Source organism: Nycticebus coucang, chromosome 5, assembly GCF_027406575.1.
Source record: "Nycticebus coucang isolate mNycCou1 chromosome 5, mNycCou1.pri, whole genome shotgun sequence".
NCBI lineage: Eukaryota > Metazoa > Chordata > Mammalia > Primates > Lorisidae > Nycticebus > Nycticebus coucang.
In genome coordinates, this window is record NC_069784.1 from 140,430,711 (window position 1) to 140,449,710 (window position 19,000).

At 37.5% G+C, this 19,000-nt stretch overlaps 1 protein-coding gene across 10 annotated transcripts in view; it reads left to right on the plus strand.

The window, feature by feature from the left end:
• The window catches only part of AFDN (afadin, adherens junction formation factor), a 156,626-nt gene that overhangs the window by 34,251 nt on the left and 103,375 nt on the right, over nt 1-19,000 (plus strand). For all 10 annotated transcript variants that reach the window (XM_053591037.1, XM_053591038.1, XM_053591040.1 and 7 more), the window contains exon 2: nt 16,025-16,220. In XM_053591037.1, coding sequence (XP_053447012.1) covers nt 16,025-16,220 — 196 coding nt within the window. The remainder of the gene's footprint in view (nt 1-16,024; nt 16,221-19,000) is intronic.

Sequence of the window (19,000 nt, forward strand, 5' to 3'; positions counted from 1 at the left end):
GATAGGGAGGACTGCTAGACACAATGTGGTCAGTGAACTTTGGAACTAGAATAGTGAAGTCAATTCTTTCATTATTCATATGTATTTACTCTTAGGAACTCTTAAATTGGTAATTATCTAAGTCTGACCTTCCTCTAATTTAGTGTAGTTTTTGGTTAGAATTTGGATAATTCATTGTTTCTTTTGTAGAAAGGATGATAGGTCAGTAGATGGTCATATATTTTAACAAAGTAACAAACACTGATTAAATATGCACTCTGCTGTGCTAGATCTTTTTGTAGGTACTGTCTCATTTAATCCTCACTGTGGCATGGAGAAGTTGGAATTATTACCTCCATTTTTACAGAAGAGATCACTAAGTCTCAAACAGAAAAAAAAAATTTAGCTTATTTTGGAAAAAGGAGTCTTTAAAAGGAGTCTTTTTAATGTCTTAACAAGTAATCAAGTGCTAGTTTAGCTAGTCATATTTACTTATTAGTCCTATTTTATGTTTGTTGGAAGTTGGGTAGATAAGAAGAACTGTATGTGGGCTTTCATATATATTTCATAAAGTTATGTATATTTTTGCTTTTCTTCTTTTTTTTTTAATTTTTTTATTAAATCATAACTGTATACAATGATATGATTATGGGGCATCATACACTCACTTCATAAACCATTTGACACATTTTTATCACAGTGGTTAACATAGCCTTTCCGGCGTTATCTCAGTTACTGTGCCAAAACATTTACATTCTACATTTACCAAGTTTCGCAAATACCCCTGTAGTATGCACCACAGGTGTGATCCCACCGATTCCCCTCCCTCTACCCACCCACCCCCCTTTCCCACTTCCCCCTATTGTTAAGTTGTAGCTGGGTTATAGTTTTCATGTGAGAGCCCCAAATTAGTTTCATAGTAGGGCTGTGTACATTGGGTATTTTTTCTTCCATTCTTGGGATACTTTACTAAGAAGAATATGTTCCAGCTCCATCCATGTAAACATGAAAGAGGTAAAGTCTCCATCTTTCTTTAAGGCTGCATAGTATTCCATGGTATACATATACCACAATTTATTAATCCATTCGTGGATCGATGGGCACTTGGGCTTTTTCCATAACTTAGCTATTATGAATTGGGCTGCAATAAACATTCTGGTACAAATATCTTTGTTATGTTGTGATTTTTGGTCTTCTGGGTATATGCCCAGCAGAGGAATTACAGGATTGAATGGCAGATCTATTTTTAGATCTCTGAGTGTTCTCCATATATCTTTCCAAAAGGAATGTATTAATTTGCATTCCCACCAGCAGTGCAGAAGTGTTCCCTTTTCTCCGGATCCACGCCAACATCTCTGGTCTTGAGATTTTGTGATATAGGCTAGTCTCATTGGAGTTAGATGATATCTCAAAGTAGTTTTGATTTGCATTTCTCTGATGATTAAAGATGATGAGCATTTTTTCATATGTCTGAAGGCCGTGCGCCTGTCTTCTTCAGAGAAGTTTCTCTTCAAATCCCTTGCCCAGCCTGCGATGGGATCCCTTGTTTTTTTCTTGCTGATGCGTTTGAGTTCTCTGTGGATTCTGGTTATTAAACCTTTGTCAGACTTATACCCTGCAAATATCTTCTCCCATTCTGAGGGCTGTCTGCTTGCTCTGCTTACTGTGTTCTTAGCTGTGCAGAAGCTTTTTAGTTTGATCAAGTCCCAGTAGTGTATTTTTGAAGCTGCTTCAATTGCCCGGGGGGTTCTCCTCATGAAATACTCACCCAGACTAATTTCTTCAAGGGTTTTCCCTGCATTCTCCTCTAGTATTTTTATAGTTTCATGTCTTAAGTTTAAATCTTTAATCCAATGAGAGTCTATCTTAGTTAATGGTGAAAGGTGTGGGTCCAATTTCAGTCTTCTGCAGGTTGCCAGCCAGTTCACCCAGCACCATTTGTTAAATAGGGAATCTTTTCCCCACTGAATGTTTTTAATTGGCTTGTCAAAAATCAAATAGCGGTAAGTAGCTGGATTCATCTCTTGGTTCTCTATTCTATTCCAGATACCTACTTCTCTGTTTTTGTGCCAATACCATGCTGTTTTGATCACTATCGATTTGTAGTAAAGTCTGAGGTCTGGTAGTGTGATTCCTCCTGCTTTGTTTTTATTTCTGAGTAATGTCTTGGCTATTCGAGGTTTTTTCTGATTCCATATAAAACGAAGTAATGTTTTTTTCAAGATCTTTAAAATATGACAGTGGAGCTTTAATAGGGAGTGCGTTGAAATTATATATTGCTTTGGGTAGTATGGACATTTTGATAATGTTGATTCTTCCTAGCCATGAGCATGGTATGTTTTTCCATTTGTTAACATTTTCAGCTATTTCTTTTCTTAGAGTTTCATAGTTCTCTTTATAGAGATCTTTCACGTCTTTTGTTAGGTAAATTCCCAAATATTTCATCTTCTTTGGCACTACTGTGAATGGGATAGAGTCCTTAACTGCTTTTTCAATTTGACTGTTGTTGGTGTATATAAAGGCTACCGATTTATGAATGTTGATTTTGTAACCTGAGACGCTGCTGTATTCCTTGATCACTTCTAGGAGTTTTGTAGTAGAGTCCCTAGTGTTTTCCAGATACACAATCATATCATCTGCGAAGAGCGAGAGTTTGATCTCTTCTGACCCTATATGGATACCCTTGATCGCCTTTTCTTCCCTAATTGCGGTGGCTAAAACTTCCATTACAATGTTGAAAAGCAATGGAGACAATGGGCAGGCCTTGTCTGGTTCCTGATCTGAGTGGAAATGATTCCAATTTAACTCCATTCAATATGATATTGGCTGTGGGTTTGCTGTAGATAGCCTCTATCAGTTTAAGAAAAGTCCCTTCTAGACCAATTTTCTTGAGTGTTCTCATCATGAAGGGATGCTGGATATTATCAAAAGCTTTTTCTGCATCAATTGAGAGAATCATATGGTCTTTGTTTTTTAATTTGTTTATGTGCTGAATTACATTTATAGATTTACGTATATTGAACCAGCCTTGAGAACCTGGGATAAAACCAACTTGGTCATGACGTATAATTTGTTTGATGTGTTGTTGGATTCTGTTTGTTAGGATCTTGTTGAATATTTTTGCATCTATATTCATTAGTGATATTGGTCTATAATTTTCTTTTCTTGTTGGGTCTTTTCCTGGTTTGGGGATCAGGGTGATATTTGATTCATAGAACGTGTTGGGTAGTCTTCCTTCTTTTTCTACATTTTGGAACAGGTTGAGTAATATAGGTACTAATTCCTCTTTAAAGGTTTGGTAGAATTCTGACGTGAAACCATCTGGTCCCGGGCTTTTCTTTTTAGGGAGGTTTTGTATAGTTGATGCTATTTCTGAACTTGATATGGGTCTGTTCAACATTTCCACTTGATTCTGGTTAAGTCTTGGAAGGTGGCGTGCTTCCAAGTATCGGTCTATTTCCTTCAGATTTTCATATTTCTGAGAATAAAGTTTCTTGTAATATTCATGAAGGATTTTTTGGATTTCTGATGAGTCTGTGGTTATTTCGTCTTTGTTGTTTCTGATTGATGATATTAGAGATTTTACTCTTTTTTTCCTGATTAGGTTGGCCAGAGGTTTATCTATTTTATTGACCTTTTCAAAAAACCAGCTTTTTGATTTATTGATCTGTTGTATTATTCTTTTGTTTTCAATTTCATTTAATTCTGCTCTAATTTTGGTTATTTCTTTTCTTCTACTGGGTTTGGGGTTGGAATGTTCTTCCTTTTCCAGTTGCGTGAGATGTCCCATTAAGTTGTTAACTTCCTCTCTTTCCGTTCTCTTGAGGAAGGCTTGCAGTGCTATAAATTTCCCTCTTAGAACTGCCTTTGCAGTGTCCCAGAGGTTCTGATAACTTGTGTCTTCATTGTCATTTTGTTCCAAAAAATTGGTGATTTCTTTCTTAATCTCATCTCTGACCCAGCTATCATTCAGCATAAGGTTATTTAACTTCCATGTTTTTGTATGGGTATGCAGATTCCTGTTGTTACTCAATTCAAGTTTTATTCCATGATGGTCCGAGAAGATGCATGGAATAATTTCTATTCCTTTAAATTTACTGAGGTTAGACTTGTGACCTAAAATGTGATCAATTTTGGAGTAAGTTCCGTGGGCTGATGAGAAGTATGTGTATTCAGTTTTGTTGGGATGAAATGTTCTGTAGATGTCTGCTAAATCTAAATATTGGATGGTTAGGTTTAAATCTAAGATTTCTTTGCTCAGCTTCTTTCTGGAGGATCGATCCAACACTGCCAAGGGAGTGTTGAAATCTCCAACGATTATGGAGCTGGAGGAAATCAAGTTACTCATGTCTGTTAGAGTTTCTCTTATAAATTGAGGTGCATTCTGGTTGGGTGCATAGATATTAATAATTGAGATCTCGTCATGTTGAGTATTACCCTTAACAAATATGAAGTGACCATTCTTGTCCTTCCTTACTTTTGATGGTTTAAAGCCTACTGTATCTGCAAATAAAATTGCAACACCTGCTTTTTTCTGATTACCATTTGCCTGAAATATGGATGACCATCCTTTCACCCTGAGTCTGTATTTGTCTTTTAAGTTGAGATGTGACTCTTGTATGCAACAAATATCTGGCTTGAGTTTTTGTATCCAGTCAGCTAACCTATGCCTCTTTAGAGGACAGTTTAAGCCATTCACATTGATGGAGAGTATTGATAAGTCTGGTGGAATTTTGGGTATCGAGTTTTTCAAAGGTCCAGTGGACATTTTTAATCCTTTCGCCAGTGTGGAAGTTGGAGTTTGATCCGAAGTTTCTGAGTGAGTTTACTTTTGGGGTATAGGATTGGGTTGGTCATTGTGGAGGATAGGTCTGAGAACATCCTGAAGAGCTGGTTTACTTATGGCAAATTTTTTCAACATATGAATGTCATTGAAGTATTTAATTTCTCCATCATAGATGAAACTCAGTTTAGCTGGATACAAGATCCTGGGTTGAAAGTTTTTTTGCTTTAGGAGATTAAAAGTTGATGACCAGCCTCTTCTTGCTTGAAAAGTTTCAGCAGAGAGATCTGCAGTTATTCTAATATTCTTACCTTTGTACGTTATAGTTTTCTTTCGCCGGGCTGCTTTGAGAATCTTCTCTTTCATGTTAACTTTAGTGAAGCTAATTATGATATGTCTGGGAGATGGCTTATTGGGGTTGAATCGTGCTGGGGTTCTGAAGCTGTCTGCTATCTGAATTTCAGATTCTCTAGGCATGTCTGGAAAATTTTCTTTCATAATTTCATGTAGAAGGGCCTCTGTGTCCTTGGCAGCCACTTCATCATTCTCCGAAATTCCTATAACCCTTATGTTGTTTTTTTTCCGAATTATCTGAGCGCTCTCTGAGTGAGTGATCCGTTTTTGCTCTCCATTTCTCTTCCTCTTTGAGAGATTGGGAGCGTTCGAAGACTTTATCTTCAGTGTCAGAAATCCTTTCTTCTGCTTGCTCCATTCTGTTACTGAGGGATTCTACTGTATTTTTCATATCTTTGAGTGCTGTAAGTTCTTGTTTCAGTGTGTCTAAGTCTTTGGTGGTTTTGTCTTTAAATTCGTTAAATTCTTGAGACAATTTTTGAATTTCTCCTCGAATTCCTAATTCCATTTTATTAATCTTGTCTGCAAACCAAATTCTGAATTCGACTTCTGACATCTCAGCCAGTTGTTTATGAATGGGATCTTCAATCACATCTGCCGTATCTTTTCTTGGGGGGGTTGATCTATTCTGGTTATTCATGTTACCAGAGTTTTTCCGCTGATTCCGCCCCATGGTTTACTCCCTTTGGTTTTTCCCCTGGGGTTTTATCGAGGGCCCGTACAGTGTTGTGGCCTGAGAAACTGGGGCCCTGTCTGGTGTGGTGGAGCAAAGTGGTTCTGTCTTGTTTTCAGCTGGTTTCTGTTCGATCCTATTGCAACTTCTACTCTGGCTTGAAGTCTCAGAATCGCACACCCAGGGCACCGCCTGAAGAGTCCTCAGTCTATTAGCCCAGTTCAAAAGGTCCGAATCAACTGTCTCAATCGGCACTTGTCTCGGGTGGAAGGGTTCAAGAGGTCTCTGGGAACTTTTGTTTGCGTCCTTGTGATCACAACTTGCCTCAGCGGTGTTGATGTGCGTTCTTCAGCCTTCTCTCTTGGTGAGGCTCAAGTCCACCAGGATACTTACTAAATTCCTGTCCCTTAACTCTCCTTCTGGACGGGAGCCTTTGTTGAAAGCTGGCTTCAGTCCGCCATCTTGTCTCCCCAATCCTATGGCATTTTCTTATAGCAACTGGAATAGACTCAGACAACAGGTTTCATTATAAGGAAAGAACACAGATAAACAGAGAGGAGAAAGCTGATCAAGGACAGAGGCATATATTTTTGCTTTTCACGTATGATGGCATGTATTTATTCTTAGATGTCTTAATGTATAATTTTTAGAGTGTGACTTCTTTTTTTTTTTTTTTTTGTAGAGACAGAGTTTCACTTTATTGCCCTCGGTAGAGTGCCGTGGCATCATACGGCTCACAGCAACCTCCAACTCCTGGGCTTAGGCGATTCTCCTGCCTCAGCCTCCCGAGTAGCTGGGACTACAGGCGCCCGCCACAACGCCCGGCTATTTTTTTGTTGCAGTTTGGCCGGAGCCGGGTTTGAACCCGCCACCCTCGGCATATGGGGCCGGCGCCCTACTCACTGAGCCACAGGCGCCGCCCTAGAGTGTGACTTCTTGAGAAGGTGTTTATTACCCAGTAACAATTTTAAAAGCAGAGTGTAACTTGATTATTTATACTTTGTAAAATGCTGAATATTCATAGAAATGTTTGCTATGATTATAGTTAAGGCTGAAGAAGCAGCACTGAATAGGGGTTGAAAAGCTGTGTAATCTTGTTCACAGGAATCAACATGGTTTGCCAAATATAGTGATGTCATTTCCTATGTGTGAAAGAGATTGATTAGTTAAGGGAGAGGTAAGATGGGGGTGAGGGGATATTGAACTAATAGCAGGGTTACTAAGTTTGTAGATCAAGAAAGTACATTAGTCATAATGTATCTGGACTTTATCAAGGAATTCATCAGTGTATTTCATCATGTTCTTGTGTTTCAGGACTGGTGCTAAAACAATTAGGTGAATTAGAAACTAGTTGATTAGTTCTCAAAGGCTGCTGTTTGATAGATTAGCACCATCATGAAGAAATGTTTGGTAAACTAACATGAAAATGACTGAAAAATTTTAATTTTATTGGAACTTTTTGTGAATTATCTGTATTAGGTGGTCACCAAAAAGCTAGTGTAATGTTAAATTGCATTCATTATAGGTATGGTATGTAGAATTAGGGTACTTCTGATAAGACCATGTCTAGAGTTCTGTGATCAATTCTGAGAACTGTTTTAGGCTAGGAGGGTAGAACATGATCGTGTTCAATAGAGAAATGAGTATAAAATAGTGGGTAGATTTGAAAGAATGTCGCAGGAAGTACATTTGAAGGAACCAGAATTAGCATGCCATTCTGTAGAAGTGCTAGGCTTGTTCTAAATGCATGGTTCTCACCTGGGACACTTTGTACTACAGGGGCCTATGAAGCTGTCTGGAAACATTTTTGGTTAATGCACCTGGAGGTGGGGTGCAATTGGCATCTCCTGCTTATAGGGCAGGGAAGCTGTAAACATCCCACAGTACACAGGATATTCCACCCAAGAATTCCAGCCCCAAATGTCAGTTGTAATGAGACTGAGAAACCCCTTTCTTTTTTTAATTTTTATTATTATTATTTTTTTTTGTAGAGACGATCTCACTTTATCGCCCTGGGTAGAGTGCCGTGGCATCACACAGCTCACAGCAACCTCCAATTCCTGGGCTTGGATGATTCTCTTGCCTCAGCCTCCTGAGTAGCTGGGACTACAGGCACCCGCCACAACGCCCGGCTATATTGTTTTTGTTGCAGTTTGGCCGGGGCTGGGTTTGAACCCGCCACCCTTGGTATATGGGGCTGGCGCACTGCTCACTGAGCCACAGACGCTGCCTGAGAAACCCCTTTCTTAATGTAAATCAATTTAATTGTGTCGCATAATAAGAAAAAAATTGAGTTTTACCTTGCAGCCCAGGGCATACTGAATAATTTCAGGAATAACAGCCCTATTTTCTTACCTCAGAGGGAATTGTACCTAGTAGAAATCTATTTTTTACCTGATTACATTTCATTAATAAATGGAAAAAATGATCATATGATCATTCATAAGCCATGGCTTGGATAAAGATATAAATGATACCAGTAGGTAAAATTAACCCCAAATGGTAAAGCTATGAGATGGATTTTGCTTTCATTTCAAGGCAGTGTTCTCTGGCTAATGAACTATCTGAAGAAAGAATATATTGCTTGGCTAGATAGTTCTCCATCACTGAAGTGTTTTCAGTGCGTTTTTAAAATTAGGTTGTATAAATAGAACTTGTGGGGTCTTTGAATTTGGATGAGAGAAGAATTAACAGCTTTAAGTAAATTTTGATTAGCTTCTAACTAAAATGTGGCATTCTCTTATGACTTCATACTCATGTCAACTTCAAAATTTTAGTTGTGTGAACCTTCTCTAGATCTTATTTAATGTTAATAAAGAAGCACTTTCATTATTGTATCACAATTTTAAAAATATTTTAATAATTGTGTTTCAGTATAGTCTTTTTTGTTTTATTTTATGCGATTAAAATTTTGTATTTTGAGCACAGGTTCATAGGCTTCACCAACTCCCTGAGGGTACCTGGTAAAATTGGTTATAACCCTGGACTAGAAAGGTGGCTTTAGGGCTGTTCCTGTGTATCTGTACATGTGTGCAAATGTAATATTTAAAGGTTACAATTGAGGTATACACATAATCTTTAATCACAAATGTGATAATCCCCCTTTGTCATGTGGGTTTAACGTGTTCTTTAATTGATCATCCTTCAAATCCCCAGTATATGTATACATGAGTAGTTATTAACAAATGGAGGGTACAAATTTGTTAAGAGTACTGTGGGGAAAACCTTCACTTTTGACCCTTTCCCCGTAATGCTGACTAAGGAGTTGGGCAGTAAAGTTTAGTAGGAAAGCACTCACTTAACTTGCTTCGAAAGTTGATAGGTTATTATGGCTCACAAATGTGAGCAGACAGTTGTTAAGCAGATAAGGTTGGCAGTGTAACTGAGGCAATTTGAAAATGTTAGTTCATTGGTTTCTATAGCAGGTTGTGTTTTCAGGAAGAAAATTTTGTTTATAATGTTTAGGTGATTGGGTACTGGATGGATTTTTGTTAGTGCTCATAAAAAGGGAGACTGGATGGATTTTTGTTAGTGCTCATAAAAAGGGAGATCTGTGCAGATATGCATGGTTTTTCTCTGTATTTATTATGTTATTTGTTCCTCACTTGAAAAATGACCTTTCTCCACGCAGTGAACTTGGTTTTTGTCAGATTTGGTCATCAAGTATCAAGATGCTGGAGTATAGTGGTTGGGTCACATTGCACAGGTGCTTATTGCCAGGTGTTAGAGCTTATGTCTTTCTTTTCAGACAGAATACGGTTTAAAGGAGTCATTTTATTATAAAGACGAAGTATGCATGTGCAGGTATAGAGCAGACTCTTCTCCTGGATTTGGATTGCCTTTGCTAAGTAGCTTTCAGTTGGTTGTCTCTCCGTTTACATTTCCTATCTACAGTGTGTTGGTGCCCTGGGGAAGCCTGTACTATTAGTATTCCTATTTTATAGATGAGAAAATGGAGAGTAAAAGTAAAGCCAAATTGTTGAATTCTTATAGAAAACTTCTGTAGTTGGAGAGGCCGGGAGCGGGGCGGGGGGGAGGCGGGGGGGTGGATTATAAGGTAATGTAATCAGTGCTGAGAGTAAAACTCATAAAGCTAATGAGAACCACTCACTTTAAAACATGCACAACTGAATTTTCTTCTGTGTTCAGCACTGACTTGAAACCCACATCCTACCCTGTAGCAAAACAATGCTAACTTGTAGGGTTTATGTCCTGACCCACAGGAGAGGGAAGTATGGGGGTCAGGAAAAATATCCTTTGGGAATGAGTACAGTGGGAGGAGTATGCATTAGCCTGGTAATGGTATTTGAGGGCCATTCTTTTGTTTTTAACATGCTTTTATTATCTGTCTTGTGATAGTTTCAGGCAACGAAATACAAGTATTCATGTAATACCAGTGTTTAAAAAAACAGTGTTTATGCAAGTAAGATTTCAGAACCTCACGTTCAAATATTTCTTCCATCTCCTATCTGAAACTGTTAATACCTAGTGTTATTACTAATTTTTTTTATGGCTTGGAAATAGTTATTACTGTTTTTAACAGAAGCGTCTCAGATGGCTATTGTAGTCCAGCGGATAGTTCTGTGTATTAGTAACTTGTGTGTGTTGAAGGCATGGCTATATGGTGTTGGCTGACCAGCTATATCATGCATGGCTGACCTCTGTAAGTTTTAGAGTGAGTAGTTCTGATTAGCTTTATCAGAAGGAGGTTTGGGGTTGCCCTGTTGAGTTTCTACTGGTTTGGAAAGAAGGCCAATTATCAATTTTATAAATCACTAACTTATGAGATATTGATAAGATATTAAAAGAAAGTCTCCAGCTTTAATTCTTTGTTTCTTACATTGGCTCTTCAGTAATTTTACAATGTATCCTTTTTTATTTTTTGGACCATTTTATTCTTTCTGATAAATATTACAAGAATTTTGCTTTGGAGTTGTCATTAAATTGACCCCAAGCAGTTTGTTCTTTTCTGTTGGAATAATCATTGTGGGATTATTTGTATTATCAATTATTATTATTATATTATTTTTGTTATTATTAAGGGAAAAGTTTATATTAAGATAAATACATATCAGAAAAACTTGTTTCCTGTCAGGAAAAATAACCATTAATGAAAGGAAACAAGCTGTTGTCATATTATCTTCTCTTTGAGTTAAGTTATTGAGATGAGCATTATACTCTGTACTGATCAAGTGGTTATAGGCAGTTTTTATCTTACCTCTTCTAAACAGAAACTTCTTTCTGAAAATATGCTGCTAGCAAGTAGGCACTTAATTTAGGTATTGGAGAACTTATAACAGTGATTTTTATTTTAATATTCTTTGATCTCTCTTTAGGCTAAGTGCGTGATGGCTCACGCCTGTGATCCTAGCACTCTGGGAGATCGAGGCAGGTAGATCACTTGAGTTCAGGAGTTCAAGATCTGCCTGAGTAAGAGAGAGACCCGTCTCTACAAAATAGTCAGACGTTGTGGCAGGTTCCTATCGTCCCAGCTACATTGGAGTTTGAGGTCTCTGTGAGCTAAGATGTCACATTATTCTACCCAAGGGTGAAAAATTGAGACTCGGTCTCCAAAAAACAAAAAATTCTTTGCTCTTGGGCAATTTGTATAATCAGCACTAAGGTAGGAGGGAGAGGTGCTTTATTTTTTAAAGAAAACTTTGTAAAATTATAATGGGATTGGCTGGTGCAACATTACTAGAATGTTAATTCCACCCTTGATTTTATGATTTTTATTACAAACTTAAAGTTTTGTTTTCCAGGGTTCTTATCAATTGAGAAAGAATAACTACATCTAGAAGAATCGGATTTGGTCTTTGGGCATTGCGACTCAAGTTTGTTTTATTGTTATGTGCAAAGCACTGTGTTGGATCCTGAGGGAGGACCTAGAATAATGAAAAAAAAGGTTTTCTTGTCTCAGAAAATCTATTCTAGTGGGAGAGATTTTAAAGGAAGAAAACTTGTAATCTTTGAGCATGTGTGCCAGGTAGTGTGCTAGTTGCTTTCTATATAGTATTTTGTTTTATCTTCAGAACAAGCTTATTGTTTCCATTTTAAAAGTAAAGAAATTTGAGTTCATGTAAATCTGACATAACTCACTCAAATGTGAACCTGTTTATGGCCGGCTGCGCCCCCCTCCCCTGTTTTTTTATGGCACTGTGTGTTGGACAGGTGTGTAGACATGGCCAATGAGCTTGATCGGGCACCGTGTGGGCTGTGAGCTGCTGTGATGTCCAGTGCCAGCCGTATGAATACCTGTATTCCAGTAGTCTGCCTAGGCAGGTAATGGTCAAAAGTCACCACTAACTCTGAACCTCAGGCTTCTCTCAATTGTTCTTTCATTTCTTCAGGAACTCTTCTAGGACCTGTTGTAAGTCAAAGAAAAATAACTAATATTAAACTCTCTTTAGTTGACAAAGTGCCTGTTGCAGGAGAGGCAGCAGGAAGAGCATAGTGGTGTAGGCTCAAGTCTGGGGCCTGTTAATGCCCACTGCACTTCAGCCCTGCTGCGGACAAGCTGTGTACTTGTGGCCATGGACACAAGGACTTCACCTCTTTGGCACCACCCACCCCCCGACCCCACCTTGTTTTCTAGTTTAGTGACTTAACTCTTAGTTTGGGGAGTTAAGTATGTAAATCTTAGTACCTGGCCCCTCATATATGTTAAATTAATAATTATTATTGCTTGCTAATTTGGTCACCATATGCCTGCTTTTCAAGTTTAGGAACTTGATTTTATTGGTCTTCTTAGGTTTGGTAAGATTCTGTGGCTAAATAATTGGACAGAATGTTGATATCTTATTAAAGGGATATTCTGGTAACAGATATACTCAGGAATTCCTGGGTGTTGAACTAAATTACTTATCAACATCTTTGTAGTGCAAATAAAATCAAACAATGGTATGTTTCTAAAAGGCTACTTTATTTAGCTTCTGCAGAATTATTTTAGAATCTGTAGAATTGTTTCTTTAAAAACATCAATATGAATATTGCTACTTTTCAGTAGACCCGGATACTGCTGCTTGGTGAAGACATCTGTATCTCCTTACTCCTTTGGGTGTCTTTTTAAATTTTATTTTCTTTTATTTCTTAATATTTTCTGTACAGTAAGTAGCTGGGCCACATTAGTAATAGATTTCATATTTGCAGTTTCCTTTTTTACTGTGAAAGGTAGTAATTTATAGGTAAGGAATTTTCATGAAAATGATTAAGTCGATTATTTCTTTGTCAGTTCATTCTGGATTTTTTTTCCTTTGTGTTTTTGCTGATGTTATTGGGCATTCCCTCCTTTGCCAGCCACATATGATGTTTCTGTTTTTCTTAGGTTCTTTAATGTCTGGTAGTTTGGAATTATTTTTTGACAATTCTCAGGGACACTGGTGCTTTCATGTTTGTTGGGATCCTTAAGTACACTTGGCCTTTTTTATTTTTGTCACAAATGATATATAATACATCTGCTTTGTTAGTGAAATCATTAAGAACCATAGAGATTAATTTGATTTTTTGTTTTAACTTTTTCTATAAGGGTCAGGCTTTTGGAGGAGCCAAGGGTTCTGCCAGTTAATATTTGAGACTTTTAGTTATAGTATAAAGATGGCTTCAGAGTGGTTGGTGATTGTTAAAGTGTCAAAATCATAGGATAAAAAACATGATTTCCATGATAAAAACTTAAATTTATACAACTAAATTTATATAGTAATTTTTGTTCTCTAAAGTCATTTTATGAGTCTTTTAAAGAGTAGTGGACAGGGAACAGTAAAGCTGAAGTGGAGGATTCTTGAATGATTCTAGAGAGGCACATCCATTGTATGCAGGGAGAAAGGGGGTGCAGCAGAGCCGGGAGGGGGTGTAGCAGGTGCTTAGCATAGTGCTTGGCACCAAGTGACTGAGCACTGGCTGCTACTAATAGCAAATTCTCATTTACAGATTTATAGTTCATGAGTATCTTTCACGTGCGGTTTTAGTTATAAATGTTTTAGGGTTGCTAAGCCAACATAGAGGTAGAGGCATTTAAAAAGCATAGCTTGGCTTTCTTTGGCTTAACCCAGAGAAGATTAAGAGGCCATTGATAAAATTTCTGAGAGCCCAGAGCAGGACTTCTGCTAAGACAGCTGTCATTTTACTAACTCATTAAACTTTCCCAGGACTTGCTCCATAACCATGGCCCCCCTTGGTTACTGAAGCTGCCATTCAGTGTTGTTTTCAAACAGACTTGCTCCTTCACTTTGTATTTTCCCCTGGGAGTGGGGAGAACCATACTTCCTTGTAGGACAATATGAGCAAGCACAGAAAAGCTTCAGGGTTAGAAATGGGTCTTACTGTCTCATTTTGTTTTAATTCATGTAGTTGCTAAACCCATTCTTACACAGGTTAAATATTCCTAACTTGAAAATATGTAATCTGATGCGTTCCAACGTCTATCTACCAGGGATTTCTAACCATTTTTCTTTTCTGCTGAACATTAGAAGAGTAAGAGTTGTTGTAGGTCACACATTAAATACACAAACACTAACAAAAGTCGATGAGCAAAAAAGAAAAGGTCCATGCATACTTTTGGCGGTATCTGACACCACAGATAAGCCAAACAGTCCTCAGATAATCTGCATGTGGCCTGCAGGCCGCGGGTTGGACACCCTTTATTGAGTACTGATACAAGGCTCAGAGGAAGTGCTCATGGAGACATTTTGGATTTCAGAGCTCAGGTTGGGTATGCTGAAGTGTGGAATGCACATGTTCCAGCAAATAACTGAAAATATTTGAAATTGGAAACATTTCTGGTCCTAGGCATTTTGGGTAAGAGATATTCAACCTGTATCCTATTTCTCATATTTTTCTTCAAATAAATGCTTCTTAGTTTACAATTACTAGTAAATAAAAGGCTAGTAGTTTGGAGAAAGGTAAAGAAAGGCTTAAATGTGACTGATTTTGAGTACCACAGTCATGTTTTGACTTCTAAGAGAATGAAAGGCATCACAAAGCTGGGGACTGGCACATGTATAGTTCCAACTTGGTTTTAATAGGATTTTGCTTGGTTCTAGATGTGTTTTGATGGATTAGATGTGGAGGGTGAGAAAAAAAATCGAGGATGACTCCACTTGAATAACCAAAACTTGAATCTTGCTTGAGGCAGTGAAAGTGACCCAGGAATTAAAATATTCTTTGGAATTTTGTTGGGAGTTGTGCTTTTTCTGTGTTGGAGGAAATAATTGGAAAGGTTATCCCATAGTTGTGGGCTTAGGCCCACCTCACAGCAGGAAATGTATGTGGAGGGGCTACCTTTCATTGGAATTCGAAATATAAAGTATATTCATTGATTTTGAGGAAGTCGTTCATACTGAAAATTAATCACAATTATATTCTGCAAAAATCGTTTTCATTTATTCACTTTATGGTAGAATTGGGTGCTAATGTTTCCCCTTCCCTTATAACAAAGAGTCTGTTCATTTAAGCTTTAGGATCTCAGAGCTGGATGGGACCTCAGGGGCTGTGTAGGCATGGACCGTGGAGTTCAGCAGATCTGGATTTTAATTCGGCATCTGCCACATACCAACTCCATGTAGGTACTCCATGCTCTATGAGTTTGGATTACCAGATCTTGAACTAGTGTTTAACAATATTATATATTTACCTGACCATTTCAAAGACATAAACAAATCATGTATATCATGTTGTACCTGCCTGGTATTTGCTGAGCACTCAGTTGATGTCACCTGTTGCTAAAATGAGCTACTTTAAAGCCATTATTTCACACAAGAGACAAATAAAGCCAAGAGAAATTGTAAGTAACTCATCCAAAGTCATAGACTAAACTTTAAAACCAAAAACCTATCTCTCTTAGTTTCTGCCTCAGATGTTTATGATAAAGAAACACTTCTAAAAAAGTGATGGGGTGGGTGGTGCCTGTGGCTCAGTGGGTAGGGTGCCGGCCCCATATACTGAGGGTGGCGGGTTCAAACCCAGCCCTGGCCAAACTGCAACAAAAAATAGCCGGGTGTTGTGGCGGGCACCTGTAGTCCCAGCTACTGGGAGGCTGAGGCAAGAGAATCGCCTAAGCCCAAGAGCTGGAGGTTGCTGTGAGCTGTGATGTCATGGCACTCTACCAAGGGCAATAAAGTGAGACTCTGTCTCTTAAAAAAAAAAAAAGTGATGAATAGTCTTTTCCATTTATTTTTGTTAGAAAAAGTAAAACTCTTCTGAATGCTTTTCTAAAAATGTATCATTTTGATTTCTTTCAGGATTTGGAGTTCCATGGAGTGATGAGATTTTATTTTCAAGATAAAGCTGCTGGAAACTTTGCAACAAAATGTATTCGGGTCTCTAGTACTGCCACTACCCAAGATGTGATTGAAACTCTCGCGGAGAAATTCCGACCTGATATGCGAATGCTGTCTTCTCCCAAGTATTCCCTCTATGAAGTGCATGTCAGTGGAGGTCAGTACACAGAGGCAGGGCTTGGTAGAGGTGTGACTGACTTGCGAATAGGTAGCTTGTTTAGGGGCATTTTAATCACATCACCACTGGTTTGTGTCTCATTTCCCTCTTTCTTTTTTTAGAGAGGCTGGGGGAATAGGTAATAGGCTGTTAAAACTTGTTTATGTCTAGGAAGTATTCAAGTGTTCTTGTAAATCCCTGGCACATAAATTTATCAAAAGTTAGAATGAATATATTAATATGCTTATTTCTCCAAAGATAATTAAAAAGTATCTAACATATTAGAGTGTCACATACCTGGGTAGTATAGAATGCTGCCTATTCTTTGAGAATGTTTTATATAATTCTTGTGTATCGGTTTTAATGTTATGATTATATTATAATTCTTACCCAGTTTAATATTATGTGAGTATGACTAATCAGTCTTGCTATAATATTTTTGCATTCTGAAACAGTATTTTTTTTTTTTTCATTATTCTTTGGGAATAATTTGGGCATCTGGAGGGAACCTCTCGTGTATTTATTATAGTAATTTATCCTTGTATTAATTTTAGAAATTTCAGAAAATATCTTATACTGTATATAGCTTTATCAAACAATAGCTTAAGTTGGACTGATTTGAAATGTAGGAATTTATACACATTTTTATGGGTGCTTTAGAAAAGTTTAGTAACTTGTAAAAAAATACAGATTAGCGAAGCAAATAAAGGATTACATATAACACCAACCCAATTTGAATACCCCTTAAGTTCTATCTGCAAACCTTTTTGAACATATTTCAAAAGTACAGTTTTCTTGTATATTTGAGTTTGTTGTATGTGGGATTTTCAGATGTGACTAGATATTTTCCTGCCAGTAATATATAAGGCAAGCGTTTTTCCCCCTGCTTCTTTAAGGTTATAAGGTGTCACCTTCATAAAAGATAACAAGACTAAATTTCATAGTAGAGGATGTTCTCATCTTGGATGATTCTCTGAGGTTGAGTATTTTCTTTACCTTAGAATCTTTGTCAGTAGGTTATCAAGAAGAAAATCATTCTCACTTCTACCCCTTTTTTTGTCTGTGCTGTTTGGTTAGTTGAACAATATCAAGTGAAGTCTTTGGAATATTATGTAAAATTTTAATATGGGAGCGAAAAATCAGATGATTTTGATTTATTTTTAAAAGACTTTTTTCCTTTAACTTTTCTTTACTGGTCTTGTTTTTAATTAAAAAGTAAAATATATTATTTGTAAGGTGTGAAAACAAAACATAGTTAGAGAAAAACAAAACCGTGTTTCCTACTCCCTCTCCTGCCCTTCCCTGCTGCTGTGCTGAGAGCAGTGGGTGCGGGAAACCTGCACGCATGTTCTCACTGCGTCACGGAACCCGTAGTGTCTCAGTCATTTTTTAATGGCACCACTAGCCAAAAGAAATGTGCAATGTTTTTTTTTTTTTTTTTATCAAATATTAATAGTTAGGTTAGTAAACATTTAACAACTAACAATCTGGCAGGTACTTGAAAAAATAGTAAACATAAAATAAAAACTGAAATTTTCATTTTATTCTTAATCACAATTGCTCCCTGGTGGGGCAGGTGTACCTCCTAGGCTGTGCAGGGTTTTGGGACCCCAGGAGCCCTCATTTCTCATCCATGTTGGTTTTTGTGCAGAGCTCACTGTTGATTACAGTGCTGTGGTCCACTCCATCTTCTGCAGACTAGGAACTCCCTCAGGGTCTGGCAGATGCGCCTTATTTCCCTTGAAAATTTAAAATACACCTCAGTGCCCACATATACTTGGTGTGTTTGCATATCACAGCCTGCTGGGCTAAAGTCTGGGCCCCAACCCTACTTTACCCACCAAAGAAACTCTGCCTTTAATCCTTTTCATACAGTAGGATTCCTCCTATGGATTCAATTGGAAATGTAAAAAAAGGATTATGCTACTTAAAAAAAAAATTATGAAACCAGTAAGGCAGAAGGTACCTGAATTGTATGAAGGTGCTATGGGACCCACAATACTGTTTACATTCAGTGGTCAGTCCCACATGCTTCAGAATATCTCACCCTGTTCTTGTTTTACTTTCATGATTGGACTTAATGTTAGTTCTCTTAAAAAGTTACACTATGAAGGATTTTGATCTAGTATAAAATTCGCAATAGAGCAGTTTGATAATTTTGGTTTGTGGAAAGAATTCAGATTTATTGTTCTATATCTAATTTGTTTCTCTTGATTTTCATTTCTCATACTTTTAGCTAATAAAATAATTATTTAAAATTTGTTATTCTTATACATAGTATTCTGATACTTAACATTAGTTTATATATTTTAATACTTACTAAAAGACTATTCAGGTCTGTTTATCTTTTTTTAAATTATTTTTATTTATTTTTGAGACAGGGTCTCACTATGTTGCCCTTGGTAGAGGGCTGTGGTGTCACAGCTCACAGTAACCTCACACTCTTGGGCTTAAGCGATTCTCTTGCCTCAACTTCCCAAGTAGCTGGGACCATAGGCACCCACTACAACGCCCAGCTATTTTTGTTGTTGTCATTGTTATTGTTGTTTAGCAAGCCGGGGCTGGATTCTAACCTGCCAGCTCCAATGTTTGTGGCCGGCACCCTAACCACTGAGCTATGGGCACCAAGCCAGGTCTATTTATCTTTTAAGTTCTTTCTATTGACTCTTTTTTTGCTTTACACAGTAATTCTTTTTATCAGTCTCATTTTAGCATATCCTGCATCCAGTTACCTGGATAGTCAATATTGGTCTCTTCATTCCTCCATATCATCATTGTGG